The sequence below is a fragment of the Saimiri boliviensis genome, chromosome 15 (genome assembly GCF_048565385.1).
Source record: "Saimiri boliviensis isolate mSaiBol1 chromosome 15, mSaiBol1.pri, whole genome shotgun sequence".
Taxonomy (NCBI): Eukaryota; Metazoa; Chordata; class Mammalia; order Primates; family Cebidae; genus Saimiri; species Saimiri boliviensis.
The window spans coordinates 32201276-32219336 of NC_133463.1; the positions used below are offsets into that span (position 1 = coordinate 32201276).

Consider the following 18061-nt stretch of genomic DNA (forward strand, 5'->3'; position numbering starts at 1 on the left):
CCCAGTGTGGTGGCTCACACCTGTAATTCCAGCACTTTGGGAGGCCATGGCGGGCAAAACACTTTAGGTCAGGAGTTTGAGACCAGCCTGGTCAACATGGTGAAACCCTGTCTCTACTAAAAATAACAAAATTAGCCAGGCATGATGGTGCACGCCTATAATCCCAGCTACTCGGGAGGCTGGAGAATCGCTTGAACCTGGGAGCCAGAGGTTGCAGTGAGCCCAGATCGCACCACTGAACTCTAGCCTGGGCCACAAAGTGAGACTCTGTCTCAAAAAATAATAATAAAATAAATTTCAGCCTCAAACTTCTGTTTCCCTCCTCACTTTCTACATTAACATGTTAATAATATTTATCCTTTTATTCAAAGACATGTTTGAATTTTCCTTAATTACTAGTGGCCCCATTAATGAGGAACTTAATTTTTTTAAGTAATCTGGCAATAATTTTAATGAAACACTTGAGGCTTAAAATGAATTGTAAATCACAAGCCATCAAATTTAAAGAAAATCTAGAAGGAAAACCTGAAGACATGCCCTAAGAATAGCAAGAATAGTGAAACGGGCAATAACAAATGACAGTTGAAGTGTTAGAAATCCATAAAAAGACAAGTTTAAGGAGAAAGTCATATTTTCTATTACTGTTCCACATCTCTATGTATCCAGAACATCAAGTCTTTAGTCCACTGCAAGAGCAGCAGACACTTAATCAGTGCTCTTCAAATGAACTTCCAGAGGTACAGCAAATCTTAAAATTCCTACAATCAGGCTAATTAGAACTAAGAATATAATAGTAAAAATAACATTAGGAGGCCTTGTCCTTTTTAGACTGAATCAAAATTTTATGAATCTATAATCTTTTAAAATCAAATGAATTATTTTTATGCATATGTATCAAGTAACACAAAAACAAAATATATTATTAGAGTACTTTCCACAAAGTTTTGCATAATATGTATTAAGTAATACAAAAACAAAATATATTATCAGTTAGAGCAATTTTCACAAAGTTTGATCAATAGAACTTCCTAAAATGTTAATAGATGTTAACAAAAAAGAATTCTTCGGTTAAATAAGTTTTGAGAAAGACTGGATGAAGCAAAGTTAAATTATAAGACCTTTCAGAGTTTCAGTATATCTTATACATTGTGAATCTCCAAGAGGAAGGCTTTCCTGATCTATTTTTCCCCACCTTTAGCTTGCTATGATCTGAATGTATATGTCCCCTAAGAAGATATTTGGAAGTGGGATATCTGGGAGGTGATTAGGGTCATGAGGGCAGTTCCCTTGTGAATGGGATTAATGTCCTTATAAAAGAGGCTCCACAGAGATCACTTGCTCCTTCCGCCATGTGAGGATACAGCAAGATGATCTCTGCTATAAACCAGGAAGCAAGCCCTCACCAGATACCAAATCTGCCCATGCCTTGATCTTGGACTTCTCACTCTCCAGAACTGTGAGAAATAAATTTCTGTTGTTTATAAGCCACTCAGCTTATGGTACCTGGTTATAGCAGTCTGAATTAACTAAGAGCTTACTGACCTAAATAAATTACTTAAAATTTTTTTTTATGAATGCAAACATTTGTTTTTAACATTTCAAAGAGCCGGGCGCGGTGGCTCAAGCCTGTAATCCCAGCACTTTGGGAGGCTGAGGCGGGTGGATCACGAGGTCAAGAGATCGAGACCATCCTGGTCAACATGGTGAAACCCCGTCTCTACTAAAAATACAAAAAATTAGCTGGGCATGGTGGTGCGTGCCTGTAATCCCAGCTACTCAGGAGGCTGAGGCAGGAGAATTGCCTGAACCCAGGAGGCGGAGGTTGCGGTGAGCCAAGATCGCGCCATTGCACTCCAGCCTGGGTAACAAGAGCGAAACTCCGTCTCAAAAAAAAAAAAAACATTTCAAAGATGTAAACTCTCAACCAGCGCTTCTCAAATCTACCAGGTATATGAAACATCTGGAGACCTTATTAAAATGTAGATTCTGATTTTAAAGTGGGGTCTGAGAGTCTATGATTCTGAAAAGGCTCTCAGGTTCTGCCAATGCTCCTGGCCCATATACAAAGCTTTGTAAAACAAAGTTCTTGATGAAGGCCTTCCAATTTTCAAAGCTTTGATTATTCTCAGTTCTGCCTACAACATAATCACCTGAAAGTATGTATCCACATATTGATCATAGCCTGTCCCTCTGCCCCTACCTAAGAATCTAAGAGGGAGCTTACCTTTGAAAGCTCCTTAGATGATTCTATCATACATCCATTGTTGAGACCTGCAGTTAGTCAATCTGCATAACATTTTCAGGGAAATAATATATGCTACAGTAATAGCTAAATCAAGACAGACATAGTAATTACTCAGTTAAATGTCTTGATGGCATTAATTAAATGAGTTTAAAACAGTCAGCTTTACTAAAAAATAAGAACAACAAAAAACTCAGTGTAGGCTCACAAATTTAAAAACCCTACAAAGCCAAGAGGACTTTGCAAACAAACTTGTTCCAACGTCAAATTAGGAAATTATGAATACAACTATAGTGACTGAAGAATCTGGAAATATAAATGATTTAAAATCAAACACTAAACACAGTAATATGAGGCAACATTTTAATTAATACTACATGATGCCTGCTAATCACTTTCAACCCCCTCAAAAACATTCAAATCATGTGACCTAAAAATTAAAAGATTTAAATACTGAGACTTCCACAGATTGTTTCTGAAATGTGAACTACCTACCAAAACTATGAAAAGGCTGACTAAACTCCATAAAATGTCACTGTCATCAAAAGTCCCTGATAAATTAATTGCACAAAGGGGAGCATCCTCATAGTTTTATTCTATGAAATATACTATGAAGTATTTTAAGGTTGATACTGTAACTATAATCTCGAAAGAGCATTTTGTTTCTAATAGCCATAAGTAAGACAGCACTTGTCATACTTATCATACATATATTCTGGTTCCCTGGGAAAATAACTTTCATATGCTCAAAATTCATTCTTCTTACCTGCCTGTTGGAAAACCAGAATTTCCGTTCATGGTATGCTGATAAGTAGAGAGCATACATCATACCACTAGTAACTGCTGCAAGACAGCCAATGAAAATCTTTGCAAAGCGTTGAAATAATACATCTGAAAAAAACATATTAAAAGTAATCAAAAGGTAGTATGTACCCTTGATATGATGTAATTAAAAATGGCATTCTACCTCTATGGTCTTTGTCCCCAAAACCCACAACTCAAGTCTAATTGTGAGAAAAGCGTCAGATAAATTCCAATAGAGGGGCATCCTACAAATATATCTTTCAAACTGTGAAGGTCATCAAAAACAAGAGCTTGAGAAAGTATCAAAGGCAAGAGGAGCTTAACAGAGATGACAACTAAGTGTCATGTGGTATCTTGGATGGGATCCTAGGACAGAAAAAAGACATTAGGGGCCAGGCACAGGGACACTTTGGGAGGCCAAGGCAGGTGGATCACTTGAGGTAGGAGTTTGAGACCAGGCTGGCCAACATGGTAAAACTAAAATACAAAAATGAGCTGGGTGTGGTGGCACACACCTGTAATCCCAGCTACTAGGGAGGCTGAGGCACTTGAACCTGGGAGGTGGAGGTTGAAGTAAGCCGAGATAATACCACTGCACTCCAGCCTGGGGACAGAGTAAGATTCCATCTCAAAAAAAAAAAAAAAAAAGGACATTAGGTGAAAACTAAGGAAATCTGAATATCTGAATAACATGATCTTAAGTTAATAATGCATCAATATAGCTTCATTAATTGTTTAACAAATGTACCACACTAATGTAAAATGTTAATAAGGGAAACACCATGTGTGGGAGAAGGTAATACAGGAACTCTGAATATCTGCTCAACTCTTCTGCAAATCTAAAATTATTTTAAAAATTAAAGTCTATATTCTGCAGGAGGAAAAAGTTCTAAGATCTGTGTCACAACATAAATATACTTAATACAGTACACTTAAAAATGGTTAGGATGAGGCTAAGTGTGGTGGCTCTTGCCTATAACCCCAGCACTTCCGGAGGCCGGCAGACTGCTTGAGCTCATAAGTTCGAAACCAGACTGGGTAACACAGTAAAATCATGTCTCATCAAAAAATACAAAAAATTAGCCAGTGTGGTGGTAGGTGCCTGTAATCCCAGCTACTTGAGAGGCTGAAGGAAGAGAATTGCTTTAGCTCAGGAGGCAGAGGTTGCAGTGAGCCAAGATCGCACCCCTGCACTCCATCCTGGGCAACACAGCCAGACCTTGTCTTGAAAAAAAAAAATGTTAGAGAGGGAGTGCTGGTAAAGAAATAAAAATTTTAAAAAATTAAAATGTTAAGATGGTGCAAAAATTAGTCTATTAATATTAAACCATAATCAAAAGGAATGTATATCCCAATACCTAAAAAAAGTACATGTTCATTCAGAAATTTTTTTTCTTTCATGATTTTTTTTTCCTTTATTGAAGACTAACTTACTATAAACCTAAAGCCATTTAAAATGTACAACTCGGCCGGGCGCGGTGGCTCAAGCCTGTAATCCCAGCACTTTGGGAGGCCGAGGCGGGTGGATCACAAGGTCAAGAGATCGAGATCATCCTGGTCAATATGGTGAAACCCCGTCTCTACTAAAAATACAAAAGATTAGCTGGGCACGGTGGCGCGTGCCTGTAATCCCAGCTCCTCGGGAGGCAGAGGCAGGAGAATTGCCTGAACCCAGGAGGCGGAGGTTGCGGTGAGCTGAGATCGCGCCATTGCACTCCAGCCTGGGTAACAAGAGTGAAACTCCGTCTCAAAAAATAAAAAATAAAAAATAAAAAATAAAAAAAAAAATAGGCCGGGCACAATGGCTCAAGCCTGTAATCCCAGCACTTTGGGAGGCCGAGGCGGGTGGATCACGAAGTCAAGAGATTGAGACCATCCTGGTCAACACGGTGAAACCCCGTCTCTACTAAAAAATACAAAATATTAGCTGGGCATGGTGGCCTGTGCCTGTAATCCCAGCTGCTCAGGAGGCTGAGGCAGGAGAATTGCCTGAACCCAGGAGGCGGAGGTTGAGGTGAGCCGAGATCGCGCCATTGCACTCCAGCCTGGGTAACAAGAGCGAAACTCCATCTCAAAAAAATAAATAAATAAAAATAAATAAATAAATAAATGTACAACTCAATAAATTTTGATTATTATGTTTTAAAAGATCACATACAATTGTTACATATGGAAACAAACTACTTCTTTTTTAAATTTTATTTTATTTTTGTAGAGACAGGCTTTTTGCTATGCTGCCCAGGCTGGTCTTGAACCCCTGGTCTCAAGTGATCTTTCCACTTTAGCCTCCTAAATTGCTGAGATTACAGGCATGAGCCACTGCATCCAGACTGTAACAACTTTTTTTTTTTTTTTAATTTGAGACGGAGTTTCATTCTTTTTTTTTTTCTTTTTGAGATGGAGTTTCGCTCTTGTTACCCAGGCTGGAGTGCAATGGCACGATCTCGGCTCACCGCAACCTCCACCTCCTGGGTTCAGGCAATTCTCCTGCCTCAGCCTCCTGAGTAGCTGGGATTACAGGCACACGCCACCAGGCCCAGCTAATGTTTTGTATTTTTAGTAGAGACAGGGTTTCACCATGTTGACCAGGATGGTCTCAATATCTTGACCTCGTGATCCACCCGCCTCAGTCTCCCAAGGTGCTGGGATTACAGGCTTGAGCCACCGTGCCTGGCTTGTAACTACTTCTTAATGAAATAACATAAGACACATTTGGATTTTATATACACAAGGTGAGTCAGTCCTGCTACAGGTATTGAATATAATAAGCATAATAAATAAAATAAGGGACTAAAGGCTTAAAACCCAGTGTTCTGTTACTGAATGACAATAAAAATCAACTTTTTTTTTTTTTAACTGAACTAAAATTTTGGTTATTTTCATAACATTTTATAATACATGATAGTTTGTATAGCATGTTGCAATTGTGTTGTTATGCAAACTAGTATTAAATGGAGTAACTAATTGAATATCAATAAATTAGTAAGAATTATATTCTGCCGGGCGCAGTGGCTCAAGCCTGTAATCCCAGCACTTTGGGAGGCCGAGGCGGGTGGATCACGAGGTCAAGAGATCGAGACCATCCTGGTCAACATGGTGAAACCCCATCTCTACTAAAAATACAAAAAAATTAGCTGGGCATGGTGGTGCGTGCCTGTAATCCCAGCTACTCAGGAAGCTGAGGCAGGAGAATTGCCTGAACCCAGGAGGCGGAGGCTGCGGTGAGCCGAGATCGTGCCATTGCACTCCAGCCTGGGTAACAAGAGTGAAATTCTGTCTCAAAAAAAAAGAAAAAAAAAAAAAAAAGAATTATATTCTAGGCCGGACGCAGTGGCTCATGCCTATAATCCCAGCACTTTGGGACGCCGAGGCTGGTGGATCATAAGGTCAAGAGATCGAGACCATCCTGGTCAACATGGTGAAACCCCGTCTCTACTAAAAATACAAAAAACTAGCTGGGCGTGGTGGCGCATGCCTGTAATCCCAGCTACTCAGGAGGCTGAGGCAGGAGAATTGCCTGAGCCCAGGAGGCGGAGGTTGCGGTGAGCCGAGATCGCGCCATTGCACTCCAGCCTGGGTAACAAGAGCGAAACTCCGTCTCAAAAAAAAAAAAAAAAAAAAAAAAAAAAGAGATCGAGACCATCTTGGTCAACAAGGTGAAACCCCATCTCTACTAAAAATACAAAAATTAGCTGGGCGTGGTGGTGCACGCCTGTAGTCCCAGCTACTTGAGAGGCTGAGGCAGGAATTGCTTGAACCCAGGAGACGGAGGTTGCGGTGAGCCAAGATTGTGCCATTGCACTCCAGTCTGGGTAACGACAGCGAAACTCCGTCTCAAAAAAAAGAAAAAAAGTATATTCTAAATGTTTGAAAAACTATATGCAATAACTCCAATATTAGCATCAATATTATAGAAGTGTGGGGTTTGTTTTGAGACGGAGTTTTGCTCTTGTTGCCCAGGCTAGAGCACAATCATGTAATCTTGGCTCACAGCAACCTCCACCTCCCAGGTTCAAGCAATTCTGTCTCAGCCTCCCAAGTAGCTGGGATTACAGGCATGTACAACCATACCTGGTTAATTTTGTATTTTTAGTAGAGATGGGCCTGGCCAAGATGACCACAGGTGTTCCGTCCCCCTTGACATCCCAAAGGCATTGGTTGCAGGGAGCTGAGGTCGTGCCACTGCACTCCAGCCTGGGTAACAGAGCAAGGCTCTGTATAAAAAAAAAAAAAAAAAATACATACATACATACAAACGGAAATAAATCATAGCTGTAAATACAACTACATTCTGAAATTTGTGAGCCCTTCTAGCTAATAATCAAACAAGGGGGTGGTCTTAGGAACCCCTGACACAAAACAGATAACCTGTCTTTTTAGTTCATAGATCTCTGGATTAGCATGAGTCATAGCTGGCCCTGATGTAGATAAGCCCTTGGGATCAAGATTAAGGCTGTGACTACATAAAGGCAGAGTCTTACTTAGGGTGTGGGCAGAAGTAAATGTATTTTGTCTGAGAGAGGGAAATATTTATGATCACAAGGACAGGGTATGGTAAACTATATTATTATTCACAACTATTTTCTCCTTCCCTGTAAAAAGGTTATACATCTCTGCCCATTACCATGTGACCTGGAACACTTCCCTATAGTCAAAGCATACTTCTCACCCCATCATCTGGATTGACCATATAACTTGCCTGGGCCAACAGAAGGTGCATACAAGTGACAGTGTTTTCCAGGTCAGCAGAACCTTTAAGAGGTATTGCATGATTCTGCCGGTTCTCTTCCTGTGTCACAGAAATATGTTTCCCAAATAGGGGTTGTTCCTTCACAACACATAAAACTACGACAGCCAAATTGGAGACACAACATGTAATATTAGAAATAAATGTTTGTCAGGCCAGGCATGGTGGCTGACGCCTATAATCCAAGCACTTTGGAGGCCAAGGTAGGTGGATCACCTGAGGTCGGGAGTTCAAGACCAGCCTGGCCAACATGGTGAAACCCTGACTTAAAAAAAAAAATAGGCCGGGCGTGGTGGCTCAAGCCTGTAATCCCAGCACTGTGGGAGGCCAAGACGGGTGGATCATGAGGTCAAGAGATCGAGACCATCCTGGTCAACATGGTAAAACCTCGTCTCTACTAAAAATACAAAAAATTAGCTGGGCATGGTGGCGCATGCCTATAATCCCAGCTACTCAGGAGGCTGAGGCAGGAGAATTGCCTGAACCCAGGAGGCGGAGGTTGCAGCGAGCCGAGATCGCACCATTGCACTCCAGCCTGGGTAACAAGAGCAAAACTCCTTCTCAATAAATAAATAAATAAAATTAAAAATAAATTTAAAATTTTTAAAAATTAGAAATAAATAAATAAATAAATAAATTTTTGTCATAAGCCAGTGAGATTTGGGGGTTGTCCTCCAGCAAAACGTAGTGAAACCTGATCATATACTTAATCTCAAAATATGTATATTTAAAATATTAATATATACTTTCTATCATAATTATTTTTGTAGTAGCACAAAAACTCCAAGTCTATCCAACTTACGTTTTGGAGCTCTTTCAGGAATTGGAATGTCATTGATTTCCTCTTCTTTGGCAGATTCCTTTTCTGATGACTTTGGCTTTTTTCTTTGGCGCAGCTCTACAGGTGGTCCTTAAAATATTTAAGACATTATTGCAATGTGTGTATAAAACTGTTCTAATTTGTATGCTGAGTCAATTAACCTTTATTATTCTGAAGCAAAAGTACCACTGAGACCTATTAGTACTAAAGACAACCTTGTTAAAACATAATTATTTTGGCACCCCTGCAAAATTTTCTTTTGTCTAAAAAAAAGACAATTTAGGTTCCACCCCCCACCATCTATGTTTTGACAATCCTTTTAGTAAACCAATGAGCTCTTCTCCCGAGATGATGCTATTTTCCAATTTGGGGGTCAAGGTGTTATTTAGCTCATATTTATAGTTACCTGAAAGTATCAAATGCATAATTGACGGTTTAACTATTTTTTAAAAATCAAAACATAGAATACATTCATCAAAAACTATACTTCTTTTGTTAAATAATCATGAAAGTTCTGCAAATTTCAGTGCTGTGGTATCATCAGCATTGTATAATCTTACAGATTTAAGTATTAGAAAAAAGGCGAGCCGGGCGCGGTGGCTCAAGCCTGTAATCCCAGCACTTTGGGAGGCCGAGGCGGGTGGATCACGAGGTCAAGAGATCGAGAACATCCTGGTCAACATGGTGAAACCCCGTCTCTACTAAAAATACAAAAAAATTAGCTGGGCATGGTGGCACGTGCCTGTAATCCCAGCTACTCAGGAGGCTGAGGCAGGAGAATTGCCTGAACCCAGGAGGCGGAGTTTGCGGTGAGCCGAGATCGCGCCATTGCACTCCAGCCTGGGTAACAAGAGCGAAACTCCGTCTCAAAAAAAAAAAAAAAAGAAAAAAGGCTGAGCCTATAAAGATATATATATGAGAAGCTCTCAGAATAATTTCCTAGGATTAGACTATCTGTCTCTTCTAGCTCCAATTTTAGAAAATGTGATATGTGATGCAGAAGTTATCTCCAAACTAGTAAACTATACTCTAAGTTAAACAGGAATGTACTATGTACAATTTATACTTTTTCTTCCTAGAATTAATCATCTTGTGGGACAGATTACTGTAAGTAGAGAGTGTTCCTCCCAAGTTATAAAGTGGTACAATAATTTATCTTTCTCGGCCGGGCGCGGTGGCTCAAGCCTGTAATCCCAGCACTTTGGGAGGCCGAGGCAGGTGGATCACGAGGTCGAGAGATCGAGACCATCCTGGTCAACATGGTGAAACCCCGTCTCTACTAAAAATACAAAAAATTAGCTGGGCATGGTGGCACGTGCCTGTAATCTCAGCTACTCAGGAGGCTGAGGCAGGAGAATTGCCTGAACCCAGGAGGCGGAGGTTGCGGTGAGCCGAGATCGCGCCATTGCACTCCAGCCTGGGTAACAAGAGCGAAACTCCGTCTCAAAAAAAAAAAAAAAAAAAAAATTTATCTTTCTCATGGAAGTGGAAGACAGTTTTCTCTTTTCTCTTAGTAATAACTTCAGGCTATGAAATGTGAAAATAAATATAGAAGTCAAAGAAGGAGCCAGGTGTGGTGGCTCACGCCTGTCATCCCACCACTTTGGGAGGCCAACGCAGGTGGATCACGAGGTCAGGAGCTGGAAACCACCCTGGCTAACATGGTTGAAACCGTCTCTATTAAAATTACAAAAAATTAGCCAGGCATGGTGGCACGCGCCTGTAGTCCCAGCTCCTCGGGAGGCTGAGGCAGAAGAATCACTTGAACCCAGGAGGTGGAGTTTGCAGTAAACCAAGATCACACTGCACTCCTGCCTCAGCGACAGAGCAAGACTCATCTCAAAAAAAAAAAAAAAAAAAAAAAGTCAAAGAAGGTAAAATGAATCAGCTGCTGCTGATCAGATGGAGGTTCTCCAGCTTTACTGGAAAATGAATAAAATAAACATATTTTAAAATAGCTTCATAACAAACTTGCATGTTCACTAAAATATCTCTAAACACTGGCATAGTGAGAAAAAAAAGCTGTACATTTAGTGGATTCAGACTGATGAGTCTAATGTTTACCCATTTCTTTTCTTTCTTTTTTTTTTTTTTTTGAGACGGAGTTTCACTCTTGTTACCCAGGCTGGAGTGCAATGGCACAATCTCGGCTCACCGCAACCTCCGCCTCCTGGGTTCAGGCAATTCTCCTGCCTCAGCCTCCTGAGTAGCTGGGATTACAGGCACGCGCCACCATGCCCAGCTAATTTTTTGTATTTTTAGTAGAGACGGGGTTTCACCATGTTGACCAGGATGGTCTCGATCTCTTGACCTCATGATCCACCTGCCTTGGCATCCCAAAGTGCTGGGATTACAGGCTTGAGCCACCGCGCCCAGCCCATGTTTACGCATTTCTATACTACCATTAATTCTGTAGTCACGTTAAGTAGTGAAATCAATGAATATATTTTGAAATGACATTATTAGGCTGGGTAGGGTGGCTCACACCTGTAATCCCAGCACTTTGGGAGGCCAAGGTGGATGGAGCACCTGAGGTCAGGAGTTCGAGACCAGCCTGGCCAACATGGTGAAACCCTGTCTCTACTAAAAATACAAAAGTTAGCCAGGCATGGTGGTGTGCTCCTGTAATCCCAGCTACTTGTAAAGCAAGAGAATCATGTGAACCCAGTAGGCAGAGGTTGTAGTGAGTCAAGATCAAGCCACTGCACTCCAGCCTGGGTGACATAGGGAGACTTCATCTCCAAAACAAAACAAAACAAAACATGACATTATTAGAAAAACATACTCCAGACTTTATTTCTGCATATAAATCTAGGTCAATTAGTAAATATTACTATATGTTTTCCTCATTATGTCTCTTTAAACTTCCCCTGCTCTGGGTTAAAGTTAGAAGCAATAAACAAGAATATTTATGCAAAATCAAATAGTCTTCAAAAGCAAATTATTATTTTTAATTTTATTTTAAAAGAATACAAGAGGAAAACATAACCACAAGAAGTTTACTTACTAGGTATATTGCATGATTAATCACATAATAGCATTGGACTTTAAAACATTTAATTGGGTCATTTCAGAAATTAAACTAACAAATCTATTGAGATAGTAAACAAATATACTGTATGTGACCAATGAGCTAGGTAATGGGTTTTTTCCATTAGAGTCTAAAAATACACACTTAAAGATAAATTGGGAGGGGAATAGTCATATAAAACGTGTTCTTGCAAAAAACAATCATTTTCTTTTTTAAGAATGTTCTTATAAAAAAATCATTCAGGCATGGCAGCTCACACCTATATAATCCCAGCACTTTGGGAGGCGGGTGGATCACGAAGTCAAGAGATTGAGACCATCCTGGTCAACATGGTAAAACCCCATCTCTACTAAAAATACAAAAATTAGCTGGGCATGGTGGCACACGCCTGTAGTCCCAGCTACTCGGGAGGCTGAGGCAGGAGAATTGCTTGAACCCAGGAGGCGGAGGTTGCAGTGAGCCAAGATCGCACCATTGCACTCCAGCCTGGGTAACAAGAGTGAAACTCCATCTCAAAAAAAGAAAAAATAGGCCGGGCGCGGTGGCTCAAGCCTGTAATCCCAGCACTTTGGGAGGCCGAGGCGGGTGGATCACGAGGTCAAGAGATCGAGACCATCCTGGTCAACATGGTGAAACCCCGTCTCTACTAAAAATACTGAAAATTAGCTGGGCATGGTGGCGTGTCCCTGTCATCCCAGCTACTCGGGAGGCTGAGGCAGGAGAATTGCCTGAACCCAGGAGGCAGAGGTTGCGGTGAGCCGAGATCGCGCCATTGCACTCCAGCCTGGGCAACAAGAGCGAAACTCTGTCTCAAAAAAATAAAATAAAATAAAAATTCGCTTTGTAAGACTCTAATTAAACATGTTATCTTTGTGCCTATAAATACCTTTTATTTATAAAAGTACAACTTACACAAAAGTTTGCATAGATTTTCAAGTAAATCATGAAGTATACAAATCTCAACAATCATCTCTCAATAATTTATATTAGCAATGATCAAGGACCATACAAACAGGTAATCTATAAAAGACCTACAATATTATATTGTCCCGATTCTAAGATGTCATACATTTGAAGATATTACTTAATAGGTTATTCAAGGGGTTAAAAACAAAACAAAACAAAACACTGTCATATTGAATGCATACACTAATTTTAAAACATATCAATTTTAGTGGCATTGAATTGTAAGACCAAAAAGTACAACTTGAGCCGGGCGCGGTGGCTCACGCCTATAATCCCAGCACTTTGTGGGGCCAAGGAGGGAGGGTGGATCACGAGGTCAAGAGATCGAGACCATCCTGGTCAACATAGTGAAACCCGTCTCTACTTAAAATACAAAAAATTAGCTGGGCGTGGTGGCACATGCCTGTAATCCCAGCTACTCAGGAGGCTGAGGCAGGAGAATTGCCTGAACCCAGGAGGCGGAGGTTGAGGTGAGCCAAGATCGTGCCATTGTACTCCAGCCTGGGTAACAAGATTGAAACTCCATCTCAAAAAAAAAGTACAACTTGATAAATTCAGTATTTATTTTAGCTCATCTCTTCAACCTTATCCCTAAAGATAACTTTTCATATAATTTCATAATGGAAAAACAAAGCCAACATCTCTAGGTGGAAAAATGGCAAAGGTCAAAGAACTAGACAAATGAGATTATTAGTTCTGACAGGAAAGCTCTATGATGTCATTCAAGTTTCCTTTTGACTATCTTTTTTTTTTTTTTTTTTTTTTTTGAGACAGAATTTCACTCTTGTTGCCCAGGCTGGAGTGCAGTGGCTTGGCTCACTGCCAACTGCTGCCTCCCTGGTTCAAGCGATTCTCTTGCCTCAGCCTCCCGACTAGCTGGGGTTACTGGTGCCCACCACAACGTCCAGCTAATTTTTTGTATTTTTAGTAGAGATGGGGTTTCACCACGTTAGCCAGGCTGGTCTCATGATTTCGCCCGCCTTAGCCTCCCAAAGTCCTGGGATTACAAGCATGAGCCACCTCGTCCGGCTGCTCCTTTTCACTATATTTTTAGCATCGTAAAGAAAAAGTCAAACTAAATGAAGGTGATTACACATCAACAACAACAAAAAAAGTCACCTGCTATTTCAGACCTCAGTCCAGTGATCTTCATATGAAATAGTAGGGCTACAAAAAGGCTTTCAAATATCCTTCCAGGCTATACATACCAATGTTAATACTGCTCTACTCAAGGTTGTCACTTCTTTCTTTGCTATAACACTGCTTTCAGAAAGCATAAATATAAACACCCTGCCCCTCTGCTGCATCAAGGAAGACATTTTTTAAAAGACCAGATGCCCAGACTATTTATTTGGACAATTAAGAGAATCCAAGCAAATGTGAATGGTAAGCAAGATGGGTCATGGAAAACACCTGGATACAAGTAAAATATACAGACTGTTTGGTCTAATTTTAACACAGCGAATACAAGATAATAGGAATTTTGTGGGGGAAGCAGAGAGTGGCAAATAAACATAAAACACTCTGAATGCCTGGCACAAAGACAGGTTTGCTATATGTATTATTATTACTAGCATTATAATAAATAAAATTTAATTACTCATCTGCTATTATATCCTTGCATCTAACAGAGTATGAACACAAATATTTAGGGAATTAATGTGTTAAATAAAGCAATATTTTAATAAAGTGCATTAATTGTCCCATATAAGATGTATTTAACTGCTTTTGACTTATATATAATTCTACAACCAAAAATCATTTATCATTTCATTTATTTACTTATTTTTTGAGATGGAGTCTCACTTCGTGGCCCAGGCTGGAGTGCAATGATGTGATTTCGGCTCACTGCAACCTCCGCCTCCTGGATTCAAGTGATTCTTCCACCTCAGCCTCTCAAGTAGCTGGGGGTACACTACACTACACTACTAGTAGTAGCTGGCCACTACACCCGGCTAATTTTTGTTTTTTGAGTTGGAGTCTCGCACTGTCGATAGGTTGGAATGTGATCTCGGCTCAATGCAACCTCCACCTCCTGGATTTAAGCGATTCTCCTGCCTTAGCCTTCCAAGTAGCTGGGACTACAGGAGCGTACCACCACGCCTAGCTAATTTTTCTATTTTTTTTTTTTTTTTTTTTTTAGTAGAGATGGGGTTTCACCATGTTGGTCAGGATGGTCTGGATCCCTTGACCTCGTGATCCGCCCACCTCAGCCACCCAAAGTGCTGGGATACACGCATGAGTTACCGTGCCCAGTCAATTATCGTATTTTTTTTTTTTTTTTTTTTTTTTTGAGACGGAGTTTCGCTCTTGTTACCCGGGCTGGAGTGCAATGGTGCCATCTCGGCTCACCTCAACCTCCGCCTCCTGGGCTCAGGCAATTCTCCTGCCTCAGCCTCCTGAGTAGCTGGGATTACAGGCACGTGCCACCACGCCCAGCTAATTTTTTGTATTTTAAGTAGAGACGGGGTTTCACTATGTTGACGAGGATGGTCTTGATCTCTTCACCTCGTGATCCACCTGCCTCAGCCTCCCAAAGTGCTGGGATTACAGGCTTGAGCCACCGCGCCCGGTTCAATTTTCGTATTTTTAAGAGAGACGGAGTTACACTGTGTTAGCCAGACTGGTCTCGAACTCCTAACCTCAAGTGATCCACTTACCTTGGCCTCCCAAAGTGCTGGAATTACAGACAAGAGCCACCGTGCCCGGCCCATTTAACATTTTATATCACATAAGTAAAACTTACAAAACGGTACAATCTTTTAAAATTGGCTCCACATCATATCTGCTTAAGTACAACCACAGTCTAAAATAATTTTTCATTTTGCTTGATGTATTAAAGACTTTCAGTATTAGCCGGGCGCGGTGGCTCAAGCCTGTAATCCCAGCACTTAGGGAGGCTGAGGCGGGTGGATCACAAGGTCAAGAGAGCGAGACCATCTTGGTCAACATGGTGAAACCCCATCTCTACTAAAAATACAAAAAATTAGCTGGGCATGGTGGCGCATGCCTGTAATCCCAGCTACTCAGGAGGCTGAGGCAGGAGAATTGCCTGAACCCAGGAGGCGGAGGTTGCGGTGAGCCAAGATCATGCCATTGCACTCCAGCCTGGGTAACAAAAGCGAAACTCCATCTCAAAAAAAAAAAAAAAAAAGACTTTCAGTATTGCAGTATTTATTTTTTTATACAGTGTTAACTTTTTAATGCTTTCACTTAATCATGAATGTGCTCATAGGAACATACAAGCTAGAGTATCAATCTATCCCCATAAATTTGCAATGAGTCAGAAAAGAAAAACATATTAAGAAATGTTGCCAGGCCGAGCGCGGTGGCTCACGCCTGTAATCCCAGCACTTTGGGAGGCCGAGGCGGGTGGATCACGAGGTCGAGAGATCGAGACCATCCTGGTCAACATGGTGAAACCCCGTCTCTACTAAAAATATAAAAAATTAGCTGGGCATGGTGGCACATGCCTGTAATCCCAGCTACTCAGGAGGCTGAGGCAGGAGAATTGCCTGAGCCCAGGAGGCGGAGGTTGCGGTGAGCCGAGATCGCGCCATTGCACTCCAGCCTGGGTAACAAGAGCGAAACTCCGTCTCAAAAAAAAAAAAAGACATGTTGCGAATGATAATATACTGTAAATACAGACAGAACCAAGGAAACAAATGGAATTACATTCTGTCCCACTACAAACAGCTTTGGTTTTGAAGCTGTTTTTAGTTAGAATGTCTTAAATTCAGACCAGCTTTAACACTGAAAACTCAAGAGGAGGCAAATATGAATCAAACCTGCATAAGGACAGGTCAGCAAGTCACAGGGCAGTAAACACTTCCTATGCTTAATGTTCAAAAACTGCTTTCCGTGAATTCTTTAAACTCCTTCCTCATACTCTTGGTTCAAAAAGGCCAGCGTCTAAATTAGATCAATTTACTATCAGATCTACAGCTCCACTCATCAGATACAAAGCTGTGTTTTCCACTAGAATGCAAAAATCTAATCGCTTCTCACCATGTATAGTTCCTGAAACTAGTAGGGGTTATCATGAAGTTACTATGCCATGAATATTCCTTGTATTATCACGATCCAGTAAGTTTCAGCTAACTTCCCATTTTTGTCTCATACCTGTCATTTTCTATAAATAAAATACTGCTGAATGAATTAACTATCTTAGCATTGGCCCTGAAGGGGGCATGGAAACCTTTCTTCGGCTCACCCACTTTCACACTCAAAGGCCTCCTGGCCTCAACATCTCCCAAAAAGATGCCTTTGCTCTTTGCCATTCCCCCCTAAACCGTAAGTGAACTTGGCTTTCTTCAGTTTCTGAGTGTTTACCCTTTCCCAATTCACCTTGCCATGTTTATCCCAAATCCCTGCCTCTTTATCCTCGTGGTCAATGTCCCCTCGCCCCCTGTGACCCTGGGTTTGTCAATTTCCACAGCCCTTTACAAAGCGCCTTCCAATGAGCGGCCCTCAGTACCTAAACCTGCATCTCGGAAACCAGACTACGCCCGCGACTTCACCGACAATCTGCTCAGGACCCTCCCTCCCAACCGCCCCCTACACAGCTTTCTCTCTGGCTACGGATTCCCAACTTTCAGCTCTACCTTTGCTTCCCAGTTAGGCCGACAAAACTTCGGAACATTAACTCAGCTCTCCTGAATTTCTCCGCAGCCCTCTCTCGGGCTCCGCGCTCCTCCCCGCCCTCCCCGCGAGGCGTAGGCCGCCAGCAGCTCCAGCCCGAACCTCTGGCGCCCCCGCCCCTCCTTCCCGAGATCACCGGCGGCCGTCGGCGCGCTGGACCCCGGGGCCATCACCTTCTTCCTCCGCCATCGTCTCTGCGGAGGCCGGGGCGCCCTCCGGCTCCCGCGCGGCCCGGAGACTCCCTCCCTCCGCGTAGCCGAACCCCTCGGCCACCCGGAGCCCGCTCCCGGCCACCGCGCCCCCACTTCCTGACCCGCCCCCCTCCGGTGTCGCCGCCAACAGCGTCCCCGCAGGCGGCCAGGGAACTAGAGTGCTGGGAGCGGGGGGCGGCCGGAGCGTTTCGCTGGGGCGCCGGGGCCTGCGCGGGCAGGAAGGAGACTCGATGCCGAGGGCGCCGCCCACGGCAGCAGCTCCCGGCCACCGCCTCCCCTGGGAAGCGAGACTGGTGGGTCTCGCTGCAGCCCCGCCCCTCGTCCTACTCTTCCCAAAAAGTGGGGGCTTGCTTTCCGCCACTTTTGTGACTGCGACTTGGCGAGTCAGAGACGATCATCAGTGACACCTCCCAGGTCCAGCCTCCGTTCCCGCCCATTTTGCACGGAGGAAACTGAGGTCTAGCTTGGTGGAAATCACAGAGCAGGTCAGAGGCAGAACTGGAACCCGGTCCTCCGTAACTGCCATCCCTGCCTGTGTTCTCGCTGGGATTTCAGAGTGCAGCAGCAAAACGTTCTCGGTTGGCGCTTTAGTTTAGTA

The 18061-nt window shown here is 42.4% G+C and overlaps 1 protein-coding gene across 4 annotated transcripts in view; it reads right to left on the reverse strand.

The window, feature by feature from the left end:
* The window catches only part of DPY19L4 (dpy-19 like 4), a 77966-nt gene extending 60392 nt beyond the window's left edge, over positions 1–17574 (reverse strand). Inside the window, exons 1-4 of one of the 4 annotated variants that reach the window (XM_074386848.1) lie at positions 17425–17574; positions 8596–8703; positions 3562–3673; positions 3009–3133 (exon numbers count right to left, since the gene is read on the reverse strand). In XM_074386848.1, the coding sequence (XP_074242949.1) occupies positions 3009–3133; positions 3562–3673; positions 8596–8628 (270 nt within the window). In that variant the 5' untranslated portion in view covers positions 8629–8703; positions 17425–17574. Of the gene's footprint in view, positions 1–3008; positions 3134–3561; positions 3674–8595; positions 8704–17214; positions 17343–17424 lie in introns of those variants that run through there. The other 3 variants (XM_074386849.1, XM_039464638.2, XM_039464641.2) reach the window with 3 other exon arrangements.
* Between the last annotated feature and the right edge of the window lie 487 nt (positions 17575–18061).